General features: G+C 36.4%; 2 protein-coding genes and 1 long non-coding RNA gene across 4 annotated transcripts; 1 reads left to right on the forward strand and 2 right to left on the reverse strand.

Annotated features, from left to right (window-relative positions):
* Positions 1–413: 413 nt before the first annotated feature.
* On the forward strand, positions 414–1393 carry LOC133710700 (uncharacterized). The gene is made up of 2 exons (XR_009846812.1): positions 414–923; positions 1140–1393. It is a non-coding gene; the product is annotated as an uncharacterized LOC133710700 (long non-coding RNA).
* A 300-nt stretch (positions 1394–1693) lies between these two features.
* Positions 1694–5709, reverse strand: LOC133710699 (uncharacterized). Its single transcript, XM_062136833.1, has 3 exons — positions 5266–5709; positions 3912–5168; positions 1694–2309 (listed from the first exon to the last, which is right to left on the reverse strand). The coding sequence occupies exons 1-3, from the start codon at positions 5682–5684 to the stop codon at positions 1703–1705; spliced, it is 2283 nt and encodes a 760-aa protein (XP_061992817.1). The 5' UTR covers positions 5685–5709; the 3' UTR covers positions 1694–1702.
* A 3072-nt stretch (positions 5710–8781) lies between these two features.
* LOC133710038 (DNA (cytosine-5)-methyltransferase CMT3-like) lies at positions 8782–16919 on the reverse strand. 2 transcript variants are annotated; one of them, XM_062136010.1, is made up of 21 exons: positions 16590–16919; positions 14815–14849; positions 14555–14645; positions 13816–13923; positions 13569–13685; positions 13381–13480; positions 13084–13274; positions 12384–12449; positions 12033–12290; positions 11822–11880; positions 11619–11685; positions 11175–11504; positions 11027–11095; positions 10824–10910; positions 10651–10738; positions 10017–10129; positions 9806–9907; positions 9661–9704; positions 9507–9576; positions 9311–9414; positions 8782–9199 (listed from the first exon to the last, which is right to left on the reverse strand). In XM_062136010.1, the coding sequence occupies exons 1-21, from the start codon at positions 16788–16790 to the stop codon at positions 9046–9048; spliced, it is 2454 nt and encodes an 817-aa protein (XP_061991994.1). In that variant the 5' UTR covers positions 16791–16919; the 3' UTR covers positions 8782–9045. The 2 variants fall into 2 exon arrangements, with proteins under 2 accessions (XP_061991994.1, XP_061991995.1); XM_062136011.1 differs by lacking the exons at positions 14815–14849; positions 16590–16919 and having other exon boundaries at positions 13816–13959; positions 14555–14641.
* Between the last annotated feature and the right edge of the window lie 1165 nt (positions 16920–18084).

An 18084-nucleotide genomic window follows, 5' to 3' on the forward strand; every position in this document is an offset into this window, starting at 1 on the left:
GCGTCTGCACTCTGCAGGCAGTGTAAATGAGATGCGCATTGTTTGGTAAGTTAACCCATGAGGAAAACAGTAAAAAGACTCATGTATACCATCGTTAGTTCGTTACCATGGCTTTACATTGATAATAAAACCACAAGAATTGCATCTCAAGGAAACAAGATTACTTAATTACATGCGTTTAAAATGGGGTTGTCTATAATGCTCTAGTTAGATTAGCTCACTAATTTACAACCTAACGGCTTTCGACTCTAAAATTTCCTTACTCAATTATCCGTCTAAAATACCGAGTGAGAAATAAAGAGTGGGGCAACAGCCAAGGAATGATATGACCAGAATATGGTCCTTATTGGTGAAGACAAGACATGGAGAATGATTGAATCGTGAGAGGCTTTGTTTGATATGAAACACAAACGTGAAATCAGTTTCTTTCCCTTACCTACTCTGCAACACCAGAGGTGAATGGCTCCCCTTTACAGAGAGATTTTAGAAGCCACAAGTGAGTGTTGTCATTCAGAGAAAGTTAGGAAAGACGATGCTGTCTATACCCTTCTGAGTTGATCTCTCTCTCTCTCTCTCTTTCATTTTCATCAGCAACAGAATCACAAGCATGGGCTCAGACGTGTTTCCCTACCACTTGATCAATAATTCATATCCTCTCTCTCTCTCTCTCTCACTCAATCACTACAATGGTCTATATATACTTGGTGCTCTAATTTTTCTCTCCCCAAGGATATGTTTTCATTGTCAGAACAATGAAAAGTTTGCGTATAGTTCTGTTCTGTTTCCTTACTACAGTTCTTTATCTCTCTTCCCATAACATGTGTTCCTCTTCTGTGTCTCTGAGTATTCTCCAAGGAAGACAACCAATAAGGAAATTGAGCATGTCATTCACCAACAAGAAACATGAAAATCCAAAGATCAAGGTAGGGCTTCTAATTCATGAATAATAGTCTATCTGCTTCCAAATTTTTAGGCATTTCGAATTAGTTTTGCCCAAGGCCAATGTATCTGCAGTTATGTGCATACAGATTAATTTTATTTTGAAGTTCCGACCTCCTCAAAATAAACCTTTGTAGTACATAATTGTATTTGTGTTCTAGTGTCATGAAAAACCATCATCAAGGTTGTGCTAAATGCAGGTCATTGATGGAGAATCGGAAACATCGATGGTCCAAGAGAATCCAGTTTCAAACAAATATGCAAGTATCAATAGTAATATAGACGATATTGTTTACCAGATTGATTACCATGGAGTGACTACTCATCCGACTCCAACACCCAGACACTCCAAACCATAGAAACTTCTTCTTCTTTGTGGTTTATGCGGTGTTGTACTCATATATTTCTAGGCTATATATGAAATAATAAGTGATATTGATGAAACAGTCCATAAGTTACTCGTGTTTCTTTTTCATGGTTCCTCCACACCAACATAGCTTTTCTCTCATATGTGTAAAATGTGTAAAACCCAGGAAGGTGATGACATAACGTTTTGAGCTATAGTTCAAGAAAAGCATGGTATGGTAATCATTAACCGGCCATCTTTGATATAGATCTGCTTCTAACATCTAGTATCATGTTTGACCAAGGTAGCTGATCCATTCCTGTCCATCAGCTCTCCATCCTGTCGGAACTGATTAAGAACAAATACAGACACAGTAATATATAGTGGGGTATGGAGGAAGAAAAAATGTAAGATACATCACAATTGATGGTGCAGTGAAACCATTCCATTCATATACTGCTTTCTGACATTCCTGTATTTATCTAACAGTAACTTATAACTAACTATTGCATCCTCAAATATCACGTTTTCACAGAACCCAGATTTAAGCTGCTGGAATGCAGCTTCTACATTGTCTTTGTGTTGAATACATAATGACAATAAATTTTTCATCCCCATGAAAGGCATATTCTGGTCATGATTTAGACTGCTTTCCTTATCCAGATTGAGAAAACCGAGCCATTTAATTCGTTGTAAGGAATCCTTGTTTTCCTGGACTGCTAATTCTATGCTCCTGAACATTTCCAAGAACCTTGTCTGAGTACTAATTTTATCAATCAGCTGAGAGAAGATGATTCTCTGGTTTAAATCAAGCCAGTTATTTGTATGTGAACTGGAAAAGATTGAAGCAACCAAGCAAGCCTTCCTAAAGATAGGATCAGAATCACCTAGCAACCCAATGGCAACATGGAAGAGATTCGCAGATATATCATGAATGGTTCCAGATGAAGACTCAAAAGAATTGTTAACTTGTTTTTGCTTCTGGTACCAACTGAAGAATGCAACATGAACAAATCCTTCCCACCTGTATTAGAATAAAGCACAGTATGTGAGAGCCTAGCAGAGTTGAGTACTAATGTTCATCAAGTAATCATATATGACTGTGATTTATAGACAATTTGTCATGTCATCTGAATTTTTTTTAAAAGAAACACAAAAAAATTAAAACTTTTGATACAAGAGCAACCAACATATTCTACTGGTTTGAAATCAAATCTTTACACTTCTACTCTGATTTAATACAAGGTTTGCATTGACATCATGCTAAAAGTTGAAACTTTCAGCAGATTCAAATTAACACTTCAACCACACATTCTGTACACAAGCCATCACTAGAAAGTAGAAACACAATTACACAATCATAAATCAACTTCACTTTCTTCAATCCATATCTTATAAGAATATAGAGATACACTAGGAGAGTAAATATTTAGTTCCACGATCAATGTATGTTTTCATTTCCCTTTACTAATAGTTTATATGTTATAACACACATAATCACCAATTGGGAAGTGTGTGTGTGTGTGTGTGTGTGTGTGTGTGTACAGTTTGAATAGTATTATTCTATGTACACAGAGTAATGTACAAAAGATTAGAAAAAAATTTCACAGTAAGACTGGAATCTGCTTAAATACTACACAAACTAAAGACAACAGGCAGCAGCCTTCTTATTGACATGGGTCCAATAAGTTGTCTCTCTGTCTAATAGGAAAAAGGTTTCCAACTTTCCATTAATGCATACCATATCATTTGGTCTTGAATGTGGATCAGTCCACATGCAATGTTGAGTTCATTGTCAGAAAATAGTTGTAAAAGGATCACTCAGCCAATCAAAAGATTTTCCAATATATACATTAACAGTCATATGAAATGTGAGATGAAGCACCAAATGAAGTTAATCTGCATCAAAGCATATTAGCAAAATGGCATTCCAGGAAGGAGAAACACAAAAGTATAGAGCCAAATCAAAGAGAAAATATTCAAAAACAAAAAAAAAAAAAAAATTGAAAATTGCATGAGAGGATTGCATAGGCACTTAGGACAATCTCATATGTAATGTCAGAAAATTGCATTACAGTCAATTACAGCTATTGGGTAGAGTGGTAGGGATGCAGTCAGTAGGACTCTAGATAATCTCATGCACTGAGAATTCTGAAGATGTTATTAACATAAAAATTAAATTGTGGAAAAAGGAATCATTTGTGCCCACAAGATATTAAGGGCAGATCATCAATCTCTCTATGTATATCTTATTACATGACTTGATGATAAGGTGCCTTAATAACCCTGAAAATTTTCAGTATGTAATGACAAATTATTCAGGAAACTATTCCTGTTCTCAGTAGGGTACTCTACCTGGGATGCACTTTGATATAAGAATCCCACACACCCATTAAATAATATCGACACAGTGCACAATCTTTCGTATGAGGAAAAGACATCTAAACCCACATAAGCAGAGCAGTAAACTATGACTCTGTGAATGGTAAGTAATGGTCCAATGGTCACTGAACTGTTAAGACTTACCAATGCATGGTATTTACAAGTGCTTTCAAGCATAAATTTGACCCAAGAAAAAGCAAGACCCATCAAGTGTAATGTGAATACAATGTCAATTCATACTTACTCGAAAGGAGGTTCAACCTCGATACCAAGTGTAATGTGTAAGGAACAGCTAGCAGACCCATCAAGACTAACATTCTCAGTGCATGCCTCATGAAGAACACCTCTGGGGATATACAAAATATCACCTTCCCTAAGCAAATATTGTTTGCAGTCACCCATTGAATTCTGAACTTCTGAACCATGTAGGCTATCAAGAGGGTCATACAATCGAGGTAACTGAACATTTGACTGAGAAGAAACTCTCCATTTCTTAGTCCCAACAAGTTGGCATACAAACACACAGTGGTCATCATAGTGACAAGCCAAGCCCTGAGAATTTGGTGGTGTCAAGTACATATTAGCACCTACAGATGGTTGACCAAAAACAGATGCTAATCCTTCTGCAATAGCAGCAACACTGTCAAACCGGAACTCCATTCCGCGTAACGCAACTGTATAACCGTCTTTATATGCTTCTTCGCATTTTGAAACATCCTCGGCACTAAGACAATGAGGATCCTTTATGCAGCAAGATGCCAGACTGTCCACAAAGAAATGCACCTCCTTCTTGCTTTTCGTTTTAACAACCCGAATGTCCTGCTGGTAAATTAGAGGACAACCCAATTTGCTCTGCGCCTCTTCCAGAAATGCAAGGATATTTAACTCGTCTGAAGAAATCGGAAGACAAGAAACCATCCCTGGAAGGATTGACGAAAGAAAAGAAGGATATGCTCCCACCAAATTCACTGATAATGGGCCGAAAAAATCATCCTCCTCAATTTTCACCCCAGCTGACAGCCTCCTCACAAGAAATGGCGATACCTCCCAGTGGTTAGACATAAAACCTCTAAAACCCGACTCAGTGAAACCAAATACACGTCTCTCAACCACACGAAAAGGCAAAGGCGTGACGAGCCGAGACGCACAAATGGAAAGCCTGAACAGGCTTTCGGCCACATGACCAACTCTAATGTTGCTAATATACAAGTCTCCCCCTGGTGTAGAATCCAAAGGGCTTGCGAGTGACATTGCATTTCGCACATTCGCCCACAGATTCCTCATAAATGCAAAGAAAGCTTGCGATAGGTGTCCCGGGATTTTATCCAATTGTTCAATGTCACAGGTATTGATGAGAATAATTGCAGAATTGAGAATCAACACAGAAACTTCATCCATCTTAAATCCTACACTAACAGAGTTTACATCTTTGCTATCCCCAGAGGCAGAGCACACAGTAACTGAAATTGTTGAATATTTACGAACCCGAAGAAACCGAAATCTATCATAAAAATAAAAAATAAAAAAGTAAAAATTACTGAAAAACAAGAACAAAGAAACAAGGAAGGAAATTGAGATGAGTACTGAGAGAGACTCACAGAATCGTCGGAAGAACAGAGAACTCGATCAAACGGCGTCGTCCGACCCAAGTAGTGCACAAATCGAGAAGAGCATTGCAGGCGGAGACGGAGCACCTGGAGAGCAAGGCATGGATGATGTCAGCGTCGGAAGCGATGGTGCGGTTCATGTCGAGGGACTCGAGGGCGGCGGAGCCCACCATGTCGGCGGCGCGGGAGGCGAGGGAAGCGGAGGTGCGGGTGAGGAGAGTGGGGAGGAGAGAGAGGAGGGGGCTGTGGAAGGAGCGGCGGAGTTTGTTGAGGCATTTGGTGAGTAAGGGGCGGTGGGAGTCGGGGTTTTGAGATGAGAGGGCGGAGAGTAAGACGGCGAAGGCGGTGGTGTCTTCACTGACGGCGGCGTCGGATTCCGGTTTCCGTTTTCTTTTGCTGCGCCTCTCCATTTTTTTGTTGTTGCTGACCAGCGTAAGTTCTGTTATGTTAAACTATTTGAAGAACAAATAAATATTAGATGCCTTTCTTCATCAACTTTTCTCACTCAACAAATGACACGTGAATAATTCAGATTTCACCATTACTTTAAATTTAATATTTATTACATTGAATAATTAATTCTATTTTTTTCATATCTACCTTTCTAATAAATGTCTCACATTTTTTTTCTTTGTATATTTCTGGTTTGATTTTGTAGGATGTTTAATTTATTTTGCATTTCTTTTTTCTTAATTAATTTTTTATTTTTTAATTGTTTCTTTTCTGGGTTTATTGTGAGTTTTTTTAAATCTAGCTTTGTTTAGGTTTTTAAGCTTGCATTGTTCTCTAGGGTTTCAAGAAATAAATTAGGTTTAGTGCTTGGTTCTGTTTCGGCACTTTCTCTAGTAGTGTCAGGTTACTAGCTTTGGTCTTAATCTTAGGATGATGTTGCATTTTAGGTTGCCCTAGTTATATTGTTTCATTCAGTTTTGACCATAGGGCTGGTTCCCTAATTTTTGGGTTCAATCTTGTCGTAGCCCTCCTTTTGGGTGAATTGTTCTTTGTAATGTTATCTACCTTTGATATTAATGGATTGACACCCAAATTCTCTATAAAAAAAAACTCAGAAAAGAAAACAAAAAACTAGTGAAAAGTTATAAATGCAAAAGTATATATAAAAGATTGTAAATGGCAAACATGGAAAATATAGAATTAGTTATTCAATGTAATAAATTTTGAGTTTGAAGTGGTACTAGAATCCACGCGTCATTTGTTGAGTGGGAAAGGTCGAAAGGAAAAGGTAGAAGAGGAAGATAGCTGTCATTCCTCTTTGGTCATTCTCAAGGGTTCTTATACATATTGAGGGTTTTCTATTTGGTGTAGAAAACAACCTGTTTTTATTGGGGTAGGTAGTATATGAAGGTCTTTTCATATTGACAATTTTGTATACAATAATTAAGTCTTCACCATGTGACAGTTTTTCCTCGAAATAATTTCAACCTTTGAAATTGGTTCCTCTAGATTTATCATGACAAAATTTGATATACATTGTTGAGTCATTTCAAACCAACTTAGCTTTTGATTTATCACTGCACCATTTGTCCGTACCCACAATTCTTTGTTTATATATTTACTGCCGTATGAGATTAAAACTTGATTAATTATGAGATGTTACTTGTGGATGTCAATCATTATAGATTAGAAATTGGGTCAATTATAATAGTTTTTTTTTATGTAAATTTTATTGTGAGTTTTTTTTTTTTTTTTGAATTCTTTGGAAAAACAAAAATTATAGTTTCATGTTTTATAAACTCAAAAAAGAAAAAAAGAAAAGAAAAAAACCTGCAAAAATATATATAAAAAGATTGTAAATGGCAAACATGGAAAATATAGAATTAGTTATTCAATGTAATAAATTTTAAGTTTGAAGTGGTAGTGAAATCCACGTGTCCTTTGTTTTTTTTTTTTTTTGACTTTGTCAAGGGGAACCCAAAGGCTTCCTAGTTTCTTGAGTGGGAAAGGTTGAAAGGAAAATATAGAAGAGGAAGGTAGCTAGCAGGAGAAGCATATTAGTGTTTTTGTAAAAGCACTTGTGGTGCTACTGAAAAAAGAAGTATATATATTTATGACAAAAAAAAATACTTCTAACTTAGATGGGTCAAAAATTTCAAAGTCAATTTCAAACGGAGCCAATAACTCTCTCATCAATTGAGATAGTTATTTGAAATTGCTTCTAGTTATGGTTACAGAGTCCGTTCATTGGACGCCGTTTTAGTAGAAGAACATAGAAAATTTAGTGCTTTTTGGTAGAACCGTAAAAGCACTTGAAATGTTTTTTTTAATTAGAAGAAAATGAAAATTACAAGGAGAAACTCCTTGGGCAGCCTATACTAAGCTGATCCAAGTTGAACGTCGGAATGGTAGAAGGAGCCAGCTGATTAAGGCCCCGTTTGGGATTGCTTCGCTTTTAAAAAAATCAGCTTTTGTTCAAAATTTTAGATTTTATTATGTTTGGTAATAAATAAAAAACAGCTTTAATTGAAAGTTATAGGTCACTGGCAGCAGATTTTAGAAGCAGCCTAGAGGTTGCTTTTAGAAGCTGCTGTGGATTAAAACACATTTTGCAGTTGTTTTATGTACTGACAGCACTTTTAAAAATATTATTTACCAAACACGAAACTATTTTAATTCACAGCTAATTATTCTCACAACACAGCAGCAGCAGTTTTTTTAAAAAGTCACAGCAATCCCAAACTAGCCCTAAGTTAAAACTTTGGAGCTGAGAGGCCATGACCTGTCAACGTAATCGCGTCCGCAAGGAAGTTTGCTTCTCGGAAGACATGGCTGTCGAAAGATCTTGAAAGCAAAATAATGTCTCTGATCAGAGATCTCAAATGCCAGGGAGTGTCACACCTTTTCTTGATGCAATTGATAACTAGAGAAGAGTCCCCTTCAACCAAGAACTTTTTGTGAATGAAGGGGAGAGCACACCTTTTCTTGAAGTGGTTCTAACCACCAAGAAGTGCGCTTTCATGATTCTAAAAAAACTAAACCCTAAAAAAGACTTCCAACTTTTGTCTAAATGCTAAAGCTTTTATGTTGATCTCGATGTCAGAAGCAATTCCAAACAAGGCAAATGACTATAGTCTTGCCCACCAAACCGAGTGATTATGGTAAATCCATTTATTAAACATGTATGCCAAAAAGTTTTAAATCTTCTTGTAAATCGAGCTATGATTATGTGCTATACATCGTTCGGGCCAAGAAAATGCAAGGTACCTAGGACGAACTTAAAATAGGATTGAACCAGCAGGTTCACTAATAAGAACCTAAAAGCTATCCTACAAAAAGTTAAAACGATTAAGTAGTTAAATTTGATTTTGCTTAGGAGCCATTTACCTTTCATGTAGAATCCTGGTGCAGCAAATGTAGAAGCAATTTTGCAATCCATACATGGTGTGAATGCAAAAATTGCATCAAGGAAATTTGGAAGAAAATGATGAAGCGTGCCATCGTTTGCATTTGCATAAGAGAAAGAAAGAATAGGATGTATAAGGTCAAGTATCCTTCAGAGAGAATACACAGAAATGTAATATTTCTCATTAATAGGGTAATATCTAATAATCAGAAAGTAATATGGATGAAATTATCCCTATAATCAATTCAATATGATTGCTTTTTATAATTCCCCTTTAACATAACAGTTACTCAGCAGAACAAAACTTGAGTCAACAATCTGACTTACCATTGAGCTATTGTTCACAAAAGGGCACCGACATTTTAACATAAACTGGCTATACTTTCTTATAACGCTGTGACCCATCCTGTCCATCACACAAGAGGAATCTGCTCCGGAGGGTAAGGGAACTTCTCAGGCAAAGTAAATAGTGGTTCATCGTCCGAGATACCTCTAACCGCACGACCTAACGCGTATCCTAATGACCTTGAAACGGGAACTGCAACAGCATTGCCGACTTGAATGTACCTGAAACAATGTTAAAACATTAGATATAAAACACCGCCCATCTATTGATGCAAGAGTTCAATCTTGTAATACTCTTTAAACCTGAATCAAGTAACATGATGGAAACATTACCTCTGCTTTACTGGACCACTAAGCTTATAGTAGTCTGGAAAGCCTTGTAGACGTGCATTCTCACGAATTGACAACACTCTATCTTGTTCAGGATGCAGAATCGCCTATAAGAGAATTAAGGTTAACCGTACCACAAATAATGATATGATTGCATATATAGATAGAAATGTGTTAATGTTATAGGAATGGAGTATACCTGATTATGTGGCTCAGCCCGTGTAACAACTGTTGGTACAGTCTCATCCCACCACAACCGAGCAAAAGGCCTACAAAAGTTGACAGGGAATCAAGGATAATGAACATCTACTTGAGTACCATTCAACCAGGCATCAAAAAGAGAGAACACTTACTTTTTTGAAGTCCCATTCCTGAAACTCACAGCATAATTAGGTACCTACGATCATAATGCCATGACATTCAAATAGTGAAGTCGCAAGTAATTTGACCTCCAAACAATAGAAGTTGCAAAAAGAATTTTGGAAGGTATATATTTACCAATGGTTTCCCCGAATCCAAATACTCTCTGTCTACATCAGGATCCCACTCCACTACACCACCACGCACATGAACACCTAGTAGATCTCTAAAGTTCCCACCCTATTGAAAACAAATTAAAACTTGTAAACCAACATAAGATGACAAGATAGTAGGAAAGGAATCTATCAGTTGACAAGGAAAATGCATATGCATCTAATAAGAAACTCACCTTTTTCTTAGGTACTAGGCAGACACGTGCATAATCATCTTCGTTCAGCTTTAATGGACGATGATCATATAGCGTCTCATTCCAGGGTTCACTGACTGAAAGCTGCAGCATATCTGTTTCAAGAACAAAGACACGGATAAGTTATAGTTTGGTCAACACATACGTGGAACCTCTTCAGGACAATAATATGTATATCTTTATTTCCTTTTACCACTGGCCCTGACAATTCTAAAACAATTACAACCTATTTGCACCTCCACCAAACAATTTGACTGAGCTATAATTATTATGAACATCTAGGTGACAGAGTACTCTATAAAGTAATAGATAAGACATGCAAGGACAATTTAATTGGATGATACAGAGTTAAGATTTTTTCCATGGCCACTTTTCCAACTTCTATAGTCAGTTTTCTGATTTTATCTTTTCTAATGTTTCCTTATAAACAGTGACAAACATCCTCCAGTAATAAAATGTGCAGACATTCTTCTCACCAACAAAACACAACCCACCAAGTATCACACTACTTATCCATCATATGACAGAAATGATAATTAGTTATACTAAATGCAAACAATGAAAAAACTTAAATAGTTTAATGATGTGATTTTTGTTTTCAATCATCCCATCTTACAATTCTTGCTGAGTCTGATACACTTCTGAAAATCTGTTTGGGGAGGTTCCCCATAGGGCATTTCATCCTGGTTTTCACTATTCTCAACCTAAACAAAACAAGATGGATAAAATATAAGCAGACAGAGAGATTGAGTCATAAGATAACAAAGGAAGAAGAGAAAAGGACTTTACAGGGGGGAGATCAGAAATCGCATCCGCCAGGAAGAGCTTTTTCTCTAGTTTGACATTATGACCCTCATCGTAAGCGACAGTATTTCTCTGCAGTAATACAACACACAAGTTAAAGTACAAACATTTACCTTCATTGCAGAAGCTTTTTTTTTTTTTTTTTAAACAACATAAACAAGTCAAAACATCAATATCTAGCCTCATACCTCAAATTCAGTAGGTATACAACCCCTTACTACGACATCGTGTGTCGGATATGGATATTGAGGCAACCTCTGGAAAATTCAAAGAGTCAATTAGCCAATGAGATGCAAAAACAGAGTTATAAAAGTAAATAATTCAACCACATCATACCTCAGTAGGCCGGGCTCCCCACATAAAGATACGCAAACGAAACTGCGGAAGTCCATATGCCCCAGCTGCCATGATGCCCATCCTTGCTTGATAGTTCATGTGAACAAGACGTCCCAATGCATAACGACCAAGGAACCCATCAGCAAATTTCACAAGGTCAACCACATTTTCCATTAAAACGTGCTTGGGCTTAAGGTACTGAACTAAATCCATGAAAACTTTCAATTGTTTGTTTTTTTCATCATCCAATGGATCTTCTTCGTTCCTAAACCTGTTAAATCCACTTATTCCTTGGCATGGTGGTCCACCACAGATCACATCCACATCACCCTATATGAAGAGGATAGATATCTTCAGAACAAATTTAAATAAGCATCAGTCAATCAATAGAAACATTTCTAATTCTAAATTGAAGATCCAAAGACGGAAAAATTACTAACTTACAGGTAAGGGCAATAGGTTTGATGAATAACCCTGAGAAACAAACTCTTGTACCCGCTCTTTACAATGACTGTTTGACAAATAAAAATGAGTATTTTCCTTTTAGGATACCCAGACATCAAAATAGGATTCATGCACACGTATGCGTAAAATATATGCCAGAGATTGCAGTGCAACAAGATGAGAAATAGTATCATGTTGTATACCTCAGTTCCTCAATAGGCTCCCAGGTGTCCTCATCAGCACCATAGCCCTTCCACCGGATCTAGGCAACATGCATCACAAAACAAGTATTCATAACTAATGATTGAAATGTCTTGCTGAAGTCGAATAGAAAATCAGTACACATCAATGATACATGACATGCTACATTAGTGTTTCATGAATCAGTATGATTTAGGATATCAAATCTGATACCTTACAGTACAATCCCCTCTCTTTGATATGGTTGGGATCACCATAACATATTTCTAGTACTTGTGCTACTTCATAGACTTCCGAAGCTTCATTATCAGTGTCAATTATTTCATCTTCATCTTCAGTATCTTCTGTTTTAAAGAAGAAATTGAACCCATGCTTCTCTGATTCATTTGTTCCGACAAAGTTAAAACAGATGCAGAGTTGTTCCCATTGTTTTAGCAATGAAAGAAAATCTTCGGCAGATTCATTCCGAACCTGATACAAAATGTGAATTAGACAGGGAATAACATGATTTGAAAAGAAAAAAAAGGCACCAAATTTGTTATAAAATAATGATATTAACAATACCATTGTTTCAGGATGGTTAAACTTCAGACTTTCACAAGCATGCTTGTTCACATCAACTGCCCATTTCTGTAAGATACAAGTAACATAGTAATAGATGTGAGCTAATAGTGTATATAAACCCTTCAACAAAAGTAAAAGAAAAAAGGAAACAATAACAGAATATTAAGATCATATTTAATAGATCAACAAAATACATATAGGAAAGTGCCAATGATACAAGAAAAGGGATAACTACATGATGCAGGACAATAAGGAAAGGAAAAGCAACATGTGACAACATTGGGGGTTTAAATAAGATGATTGAAGAATAAAATCAAGCGACTTACGCTATCACGCAGATAAAGTGTTTTTTTATTGGTTTTCTTAATTAAAAGTAAAAATAAAAAACCAATATAAAACAAAAAATAATATGATTTTTATGAATGGAGAAAATAGAAGTTAATTTTAAAATTTTCCTTTCACCAATTTTCTTCTTTCTTTATTCAATGTGCTTCTGTGTAAATTGATACCTAGCAAGTTTAGAGATCGAAAATTTTGCTACATACAGCAAATTGGTGAACTGACACTAGCCAGTGAGTAAAGTTTATTGGGACTACTTGTATGTTGCTAGAAAATGCTATTAATACATTTTATCCTTGTCCCAAAAAATTACATACACACACACTTTAGCAATTTGAACAAACATAAAACTAGGACTTACAGTAACAAGATTAACGCCAGCAGAACATGCACCAAGGCATAGGCCAGTCGACATTGCGCCACAGCCAGAATATAAATCTAGCAATCTGACTTCTGGTTTACTAGACTCTCTACTGGAGCAACCTTGTGGAAGTTCAGAATTAACGCCATTAGAAATTGCGGAAGAGGTATCAATTCCGGCCAGCACAATTTCTGCAAGGTCAAAACAGACAGTGCCATGTCAACATAAAACTAACCATTGTGTACACAGGCTCATACCAAATGATGTAAAAACCAATATTTTGAAACAACCAATAACCTGCTGGCAAATTGACAAAACTTGAATAAGGTAACAAATATTTTGTATCGCAATAGTAGTCACACTCTGGAATCAATTTACTTTTTCCATCAAAATCGACCTAGGGAGAAGAAAAAAAGGTAGTTAATTTCTGCTGGATCTAGATGCACTAAAACAAACATGCATGAATATAGAAACATTAGCCTTACATCTAAAGGCAATCTGACAATATTAAGCTTCCCCAGAAGGCATTCCAAAGGGTTTGTGTCTTGAATCTCCGAAAAAAAAATTCTTTTAGGATCCATGACAGCACAATCTTTTATGACCTGAAAAAAGAAAGCAAAAATGATAAATGTTAGTTAACACATAATAATAGCACATTATTTCTTCAGCATGGGTAAATAAAAAGTATTTGCAATTGAATAGTCATATACAGTATTCTTTGGTATATCTTACAGTATCTCGCGCCCGGTAGTACCATTGTGCAGTAAAATACATTGATCCATCAATTGCAGTGAAAAATTCTAGAACCTTACAAATGTAGGGTTCTTCTCCCTCACTTGCCTAAAATAACCAATGAATATAAAGAGTTGTCAGATCCTGAATAAGAAAACACAACAAAAGCATTAGACAACAAGTTATGACAGTTTTCTTTTGGAACAGAAAAAGAAATATACAAGAAGCCCTATTGATTATGACAGGGTTCTTATACATGAATTAACACTTTAAAAATTTTGTCACTATAATATCTTTAGTTACAGATATAGAATGCAAGTCTGGAAAATTATGGAGGTACCCCACAACCCAAAACATGTCTTTAGTTAAGTGCACATTTTTATGGGATCCAGACTCCATTTTAAAGTCATATTTAAGGAAAACTGCAAAAAAGAATATCAAATAACTCTTACAAAAATCCACAAAATCAGACATCATTAAGTAATTTAGAATTGAAAATTTAGAAGAAAACATTGTTTTGATATAAGTGCCTAATTGATTTTCATTCGGCTATTTCTTTACAAAATTGTTTAATGAAGATCCTGACAAATGAAAGATCAAAGTACTGGACCTGGTTGCAAGAGCACACATCATGCTCTATAATAAATTCAATTTTCTGTTTACATAATGGCTCTCTATGTAGATTCACAATAGTAATATTAAGACTAATTTAGAAAGAAAAAGTGTAACACAAACTCACTTTTACGTGAGCGTCATCATATAGATCGTAAACAATCCCATCCACCTCTGCTTTGGCATAGTGACACCTAGCTTGGACAGAATTTTCATCTCTGTTGTACCATACATCAAACAAGAAAAGTGAGGAAGAAAGAAAAGCAAAATGCATATCAGAAACAATGATGTACTAATAATGCTTTCAAAATTGAAAAGGCAATTTGGAAAGTGCAAAGGCTACAAACAAAAGCATTCGTTTAAAAAATGAATCAGACAAAAACTTACTTGTTTGTACCATTTAGCCCAGATACCCGCATCTTCTGAAATAATAAAACAGAAGAAAATATGTAAGAGAAAGCAAGAGAATAAAAAAACTAAAGTTTCAGGTCCAGGTAATTCAAGGCCACCAAAAGATTGTAAATTTTGTTTACATAAGAAATTAAATTTAAAAAAAAAAAAAAAAAGGGACCTTCCACCACTCTGATTAACCACACACGGTCACACCAACTGACAATGAGGTAAGGTGTTGCAGAAATGAGGTTCAGAATAGGTACAAGATTTCACTCCATTATTGATATTCACACTTTTGTAAGTTCATTACCTTTTATAAGGAAATGAGATATTCATGAGGACAAGTACTTTGAAACCCATGAGGCTTCAAAGTTTTGGTATCCTCATCCCTTGGGGAGTGCATTTATTATGTTTATATGATCAAACAACCCCATCAAATGAAGAATAATGCAAGGGTATAACTGGGAAACTGAATTACATTGATTATTATTACTTGCACTAACCAAATATTCGAATGAGAATACAAACTAATTATGATTTCCATCATTTGAATGGGATTAGGCAATTAGCCCATACCATAGAATGCCACAAATTTCCAAATGTACACCCACCTTAACTTATAACTAAACAGACTTCCTTTTTACAGGATACAACCAATGATACTAAAATTCAAGACAAACCAACAACAAAATAAATATAATTAGCCCATCTTTTTTTTTATCATAGTATTTTATTAAGGTTGCAATATGAGACACAAGTTGAAATCTATGATAATCTATGGTACACACATCCAAAGACCTTAAACTTCTCGGTAAAATATAAAATAACAGAATGAAAGAACCAAACTCCAACTGGTTTTCCTCAACCAACTCTACCAAACCTCAAACACCATTCCGCAAAGCAAAAAACTGGTCGGTATTTGCAAGCTCTCTTCTTGCACAATATATACAAGGAGAAAAGAAAACACATGGTCCCTATCCTTTGAACCGTAATACACATGTTTATCTACCATGAGCAATTATCCAAACAAGATATCGTACATTAGGTTGTACCAAGTCCTCCAAATCATAGAGACTGATACAAATGAAAAGGGGATTAGTTTGTCATACAATTTCTTTATAGAGGACGTACATGAGAAAACAGGTAATGAGTTATCTTTATCTTCGTTCCCTAGGACCCTAATAGACTTACAAGTAATCACTAAATGTATAATTCCCTATCTAAAAGTCACTAAAGGATTAGGAATTTAGAAGCAAATACATAATACTTAATACTAGAATGGGTAATCATATAAACTGGGACCTCTTTGGAAGTGTTAACATGAAAATTAAACAGTAATGCTATTGCTACAAATCCCCATTCCCAATGAACACCAATCGGCCTTTGTTCTTCTGAAGTGATGCTTCGTCACTGGAGCATCATCAACAAGGCACATTAAGAATTTATTGCTCCACTGACTATATAAGACAGGATTGCAACCACTACTGAACACACTAATGACTCCAATACTGAAAACGAAAGCAATTACCAGTACAAACACCTCAAGCACCTTCCTCAGAGACAGCAAATACAATCATCAACCAACATGAACAAAAAGAAGCTCAGTCAACAAGAAAAGTAAATTCGACACTACTGTGTGGTTAACTTAGCACACCATTGTTCGGAGTATTAAATTCCACAATATCACCACGCGTAAACAAAATTGCAGAAGGATTTTCAGAGAAACCAAACGTAACCGAGAAATAGAGAGAGGAGAGGAGAATTTGAACCTTGTCGGCGTAGCTCTTGGGCCATCGCTTGCGAGCGTCGTCGTCTTGAAGCGGTGGGCCGATGAACTTGGGCTCGGGGCCGTCACCATCTCCAACAGCTCTCCTGGTTAACTTCTGCTGCTGATCGGTTTGCTCGCCCTTCTTCGAATCAGAAGACGATGCCGAGGCCGAAAGCGACCTCGTCTTCCGCTTGGTGGCCATGGCGTGCAGAATTTGGGAGATTCTGATTCAGAAACCCCAACAATGGCAATAGGGCCCTCTCAGAAATTAAATTTGGGGAAGGGAATTATTGATAGCGGAGAAAAGAACGGAGTGAGGTGTGGGCGGGAAGAGTCGGAAGATCCCTAGATTTGAATTTTAAATTTTGGGAGAGTGTGACCGCTTCCCGCACTTTAATTGCTTGGTACACCAGAACCGTCTGATGGATTTCTCTCGATTAAATTATGTTTAGTCCCTAATCTTTTTTTCGTTTCAATCCCTGACATTCTCAATTAATCTAAATAATCTCTAACATCACAATTTTCATCCAATTAGTACACCCCGTTAACATTCCGTCAATTCGTGTCCTTAACTTGATAATGTGACACTCGAAGCCACACCACCTCAGCATTTTGCATGCCACGTAATCTGTAAATTGTCCAATATACCCCCCATGCATTTTCCCCCGTTCTTCACCAAAAAGTAACTCCAAAGTGAGTGAATTTTTCACTCCAAAAACCCCATCCATTTCTCCCATTTAAACTCCCAGTATTGTGTTCTTCAAAAGCATTGCCGTAACCTTGATCCTACACCGCATCATGAAACCCAAAATTTTGATGAGAACCACCCCCACTATGCAACACTTGTTCAACCCAATTCAAACCTAAAACTCCTTGCTATATTCCCATTCATGAATTTACAATTACGCATACCGAATAACTGATTTCCATGAGCTCCAACCTCCTTTAGCCATCGGAAACATAACCTCCAGATCAAAAACAACGTCACATCCACAACAGAAGCTCCAAAGCGTAAAATCTCTCTGGATTGGAAATAAGCTTCTTCACCATAGCTGCTCAACAGATAACAGATTTTTCAGAACAAAAACGATTTGCTGCAGATCTAGTGTTGCATACAATGAAATTAAATAAAAGAAAAGCATATCTATACCTGAGAATCTATATCGAAGCATGAAGAACAACAGCTGAAATAAAAATCAAAATCCAAACTACCCGCACAAACAAACAAAATTAATGCGATCCAGATCTAATCGCTCCATTTCCAGCCAAAATCACACAAAACATACGAAAATAAAGCAGAAACTCACTTTGTTTCCAACCGTTTCGGTGCCGCCACTCTGGATTTCCCACCTTTCATGGTTGAACCTGTCAAAAAACGCAAAGAATAGGTGAGAATTGTTCCAAATCGGGCCGGACACAGTCTGAATCATCTGAGTCAGCCAGATTTGGGGTTTCCCGTCTCAATTCAACACAATCCTTCCTCCACCAAATCGAAT

The sequence above is a fragment of the Rosa rugosa genome, chromosome 5 (genome assembly GCF_958449725.1).
Source record: "Rosa rugosa chromosome 5, drRosRugo1.1, whole genome shotgun sequence".
Classification (NCBI taxonomy): domain Eukaryota; kingdom Viridiplantae; phylum Streptophyta; class Magnoliopsida; order Rosales; family Rosaceae; genus Rosa; species Rosa rugosa.